Source organism: Pelmatolapia mariae, linkage group LG1 (genome assembly GCF_036321145.2).
Source record: "Pelmatolapia mariae isolate MD_Pm_ZW linkage group LG1, Pm_UMD_F_2, whole genome shotgun sequence".
NCBI lineage: Eukaryota > Metazoa > Chordata > Actinopteri > Cichliformes > Cichlidae > Pelmatolapia > Pelmatolapia mariae.
This window is the reverse complement of record NC_086227.1, coordinates 10420078-10424515: the sequence shown is the minus strand read 5'-3', so window position 1 is coordinate 10424515 and position 4438 is coordinate 10420078. Positions and strand designations below refer to the sequence as shown.

At 38.6% G+C, this 4438-nt stretch overlaps 1 protein-coding gene across 3 annotated transcripts; it reads right to left on the bottom strand.

Annotated features, from left to right (window-relative positions):
• On the bottom strand, positions 1 to 4438 carry arl14ep (ADP-ribosylation factor-like 14 effector protein). 3 transcript variants are annotated; one of them, XM_063482158.1, is made up of 5 exons: positions 4248 to 4438; positions 2680 to 2875; positions 2468 to 2593; positions 2080 to 2120; positions 1 to 902 (listed from the first exon to the last, which is right to left on the bottom strand). In XM_063482158.1, exons 1-5 carry the CDS (start codon positions 4316 to 4318, stop codon positions 674 to 676), a joined length of 663 nt encoding a protein of 220 aa, XP_063338228.1. In that variant the 5' UTR covers positions 4319 to 4438; the 3' UTR covers positions 1 to 673. The 3 variants fall into 3 exon arrangements, with proteins under 3 accessions (XP_063338228.1, XP_063338290.1, XP_063338338.1); XM_063482220.1 differs by lacking the exon at positions 4248 to 4438 and adding an exon at positions 3999 to 4105; XM_063482268.1 differs by lacking the exon at positions 4248 to 4438 and adding an exon at positions 3520 to 3632.

The window sequence follows — 4438 nt, the reverse complement described above, 5'->3', positions numbered from 1 at the left end:
AATTAAGGGAACAATTATAGGGAACAGTATAATTCAAAGTCAATTAAAATACAGGGACATCAATTCGTCCACTTAAGAATCATAAACCATTTTTCATTTCCCCTGCTTTGGTGACAGTGAAATGTTTAAATGAAATGTTGTGTGCCCCACAGGTATTAAGACAAGACACCCTGGGCGATGACTGAATGTTCCCTTTTTTTATTTATTTATTATTTAGGCAGTGTTTTAATATATAATAAATTGGTCACCTTAATTTTATGATTAACTTTAAAACCCTGTTAGCGTTTGGATGATACTATGTCACCATCCCATTCACTGATGAATATGTTACTGACTTCATGCTCCAATCATCTATACAAACTATACAATGTATACATTACACTCCATATGTTTTCCTCATTTACAAACCAAACTCCTGATAATACTACAGAAAAGTCCTTTTTTTAAAAATAACATGCTACACTATATCAACAGCACAGACATTAAATATTGAGGAAAAAAAATCTTTATTTAAAGAAAAAAAAAAGAAAAAAAAAGTGTTTTCTTCTCCGTTAGGTTTGTAAAACTTGATAAATATTGCGGATTATTTCTTAAAGAGTGCATCACAGTCTTGAATGGTCCATCAGCCTGATTTGGGTATGAAATCAGAGAGAAAGAAAAGCATATCTGAAAACTAAATGGCGAACTTGTTCCGGATGATTTCGCCACCTTCCACTTCCATCTGCTCGTAAAGCCACTTCCTGTCACAGCGGCACTCAACGCCACACTTGCGAGATCCACATTCAGGGCACGGATAGAAGCAGCCCATGCAGTCCACATCCAAACAGTCACACAAGTCCTTGCCATTGGAGAGCAGTCGGCCTTTGTTGTCGTACACTTTGTTTTTGGCTCCAACATTCTGCCTGCGTGATTCAAACAGTTAGTGTCTTATAGAACAATTGCTTCTGGTTTTCTTTAAAGCTTTTATCTTCTGATAGTTTTGGTCATTTTTTAAAGTTTCATTCTAAAACTGTCATGTAAGAAGATCATAGCTGAATGTAAATCACCTCTTTATGAACCCAATTTAATGCTTATTATGTCTGACAATGTTAATAATACTTAGAAACCAGCCACAGTTCCTTGTTTGAAACATTGGTAAAGCTTTGAGGAAAACCTCATCTTCTGAATACACTTACAGGACAGTTACTTGGGGTTGGTCACTATATTTCATGTGTTTTGTCATAAAGTGGTTAAAATGTATACAAAGACTTTGTGTCATTGTTAGATGATACTTAAGGATGTACAAAGAAAAAGTTTAATATACTGCAGGAATTACCGTCTTTGACTGATTGGTTGATTGATTAGATCACACCACACCAAATTCTAAAACTTGTGGATGCCAATTTAGCTTATTTCTATCCACATAAGAGCTCCTGGCTGCTGTGGCAAAACCCCGCCAACTCATCAATACACACTCTGGCAAATGAGAACGGAAATCTGAGGAATGTCACCAGCAGATGGTCTTAATTTAAATTTTTTTTTATGTGTTTCTTCTCCAACAGTCTGCATAAGGGCACAATCACTTAAGCCAGAAAAGGAGAATGTTATCCACGCAGGCATAATTTATGTTCACATCTAATTAGCAAACTAAGTGCAAGACATTAAAAAAGGATTCATGACAAAAAGAACTCAGTGTTTCGAAGTACACTTCAGTGAAGAGCACAAACAAATGCTTCTACCATCAAACTCAGTGGAGATACTGTATGCCTGCATCCATGCAGAGAACATTTTTATTTTAAAACTAAAACTGACCCCTGTCCAGGCTTGACTTTTAGCCCAATTTTAATAATATTATTAACCAAGAGAAGCCACAACAATGGGAAGAAGAACCATGACAAAAAACAAACAAAGAAAACAGGATGTGAGCCTAGCTGTGATGTTTCGCCTTGCAAACATGCAAACACACAAGAGCATTAGCAGCAACACCAAACTGGATCAGCAAGCATTTCCAAAAGGTGTGTGGTAGTGGTAGGTGTAAGCACAATAAAGGTTTCATGCTTTAGAACGCATTTTTGTGGATGTACTGCAAGCATCTCTCACCTTTCTGACAGCTGTTTTGCTCCACGGCCACCTCGTCCACCCTGCAACAATAACAATAACAAAGAAATATAGCTCATGCAGAGATAAATTAGGCCTAAAATAAACAATACACTTTATATTACACATAAAGATAACTGGGGAAAGAGAGTTGTGGTTTGATGACAACAGAGAAAATGCTTTATTTCAAATGATCCAGTGTCTTCTGGTTAATATTCTAATACCTTTGATGTTATATCAAAACATCATGGCTTTGTTGCATTTACGCAACAGTCATGACACTTTATTATCATTTTTGCATTTTAGACTTTTAAAAATAATTCTTGAGGGGTAAAAAAGTGAGCACACATTACCCTCCCACAGTATACACAATAGCAAAAGAGACACTCACCCTCATTCCTCCTCTTTTGTCTCTGCGAAGAGCAGCTTCTTTTGCTCTGTCTCTGTCCGCTTGTGTCGTCATCTGATTTGCGACATTTGTCTCCTTTAGGATTACTCCTCTTTTACGCAGTTCAATCTGTGGAATTTACAAAGTTATTAACTCAAACAAAGAAAGCAGAGTCACCTGTTTAGAATAAGCATGATCCTGTTGTGAGCCAGCACCTTTGAGGAATCCTGTCCTTGGGTGAATATGGTGGGCACCGCATCCTCTCGTAGAAACTGTTTGCCATTGTAGTCTCTGAAGCAGTCTGGCCTAAAGTGCTCCGAACAGAGGCAAGTGTTGGCAGTTGGGATGAAGTTTTTCATCCCAAGGCTGTGCACCCATTTGCTGGCGAGTTGAGGCTTGCTAAGAGGAAACCTGACACACAAGAAAGAGAAGAGATTGTATTTAATCCAATGGTGGTTCAAACCCTGGATGCTCCAGTCTGCATGCCCTAGTATTCCTAAGCAAGATACTGAACCCTGAGTTGCTCTCAAAGTGTGAATGTTAACCCAACACTTTTCCTGGCTTAAAACGAATATTTGGTGATTGACCACAGATGTAAAGAAATTATGGTTCAGCAAGAGTAGTTTGGTAGTCTGGGGATCGTTCATTTCCAGCTACGTGCAGTTACAATCTAGGAGGACTGCAAAGAAACGTGCACGCAGAGGGACGCATTTGCAGGACCATAAATTACACTTAAGCATGACCAGTCATCATGTACAGTGCAAAGAGTCAGCATTGCCCTACTTAACAGAACTTCCTACAGTTTCCTCTCATCTTTTGCCAACTGAATAAGTTAAATGATAAGATAACTTTCCTTTGGTGAAGGGCCAAAACCTCAAAACTCTGGTCTCCATGGACTTGTTTTACATGCAAGGAAATTCCAGATTATGTTTTACAAATCTGTAAACTGTATCTTTGCCTAAAACCTTCAAAGCAGATACTGACCGTGGCATCAACGAGTGACCACATTTATTACAGTAACATTTTATCAAGCTACCAAATTATTGTCAACTTACCTTCTATTCACTTCTGAAAGCTTTATGTGCAACCTCTGCCCTCGAAGTACCTTTTGTACATGATGTCATACCGGCGGGGTAATATGAGTATGTGTGCGAGGTTACTGCCTGATACATTTCCTATTCAGTCTCTCCTGCTGCCATCAGGACATCACAGAGCCTATTTTTTTTAGAACTAACATGACTCTTTCTAACCATATAAATAAAGCTGAATTTAATATTTTATGTGTGCTCACCTTGCCGAGCACCACGGAGGGAGCAGACAGTAATTAGGTTACATTTCCACTCGGAATTTGTTAAATAAATTAAAGTTTATTGGTGGTAAAGCTGTGTGCTGCATTAACATATCAACACCGTGTACATAAGCCGCAACCATAAGCAACTAGCTTTAAGTAGATACGCTTCCTTCAAGAAAACGAAGCTTGAAAAATCAGGAAAACGGTGAAGTAACTTGCCCAGAAAAAGCCATTACGTTGTACCTGTGTGGCGTAGTGGTGCGGTGTGTAATGGTCAGCACCCTCACGTTTAACGTTAGCTAGCTCTGCGGAGCTAATGCTAAGCTAAACCAAGGCAGCTTTTCTTGAAGCTAATGTCCAAACCTTTTAATGTTGCATTCAATCTTGAGGTCATCTTAAAGCGACTGAAAACACACGCACACCAACGCTGTGCAACAATACCGTTGCAAGCTAAAGAGAAACTTTAGCTCCTCAGCTGCACAGAAAGCTTACCTGTAAAATCTTATTTCCGACCCTTTGACAAACTTATTGTTGCATCCTGTTGCCGCACATATAACGGGCATAGTGACTCTCTTTTTTTCTTCTTTTTGTCTAAACTATATGACAATACGAATGAAAAAACAAAACAACAGCAGTTTACAAACTTCCTTTCGCTGTCTTCTTCGGCCAAACTACTCGTGTTT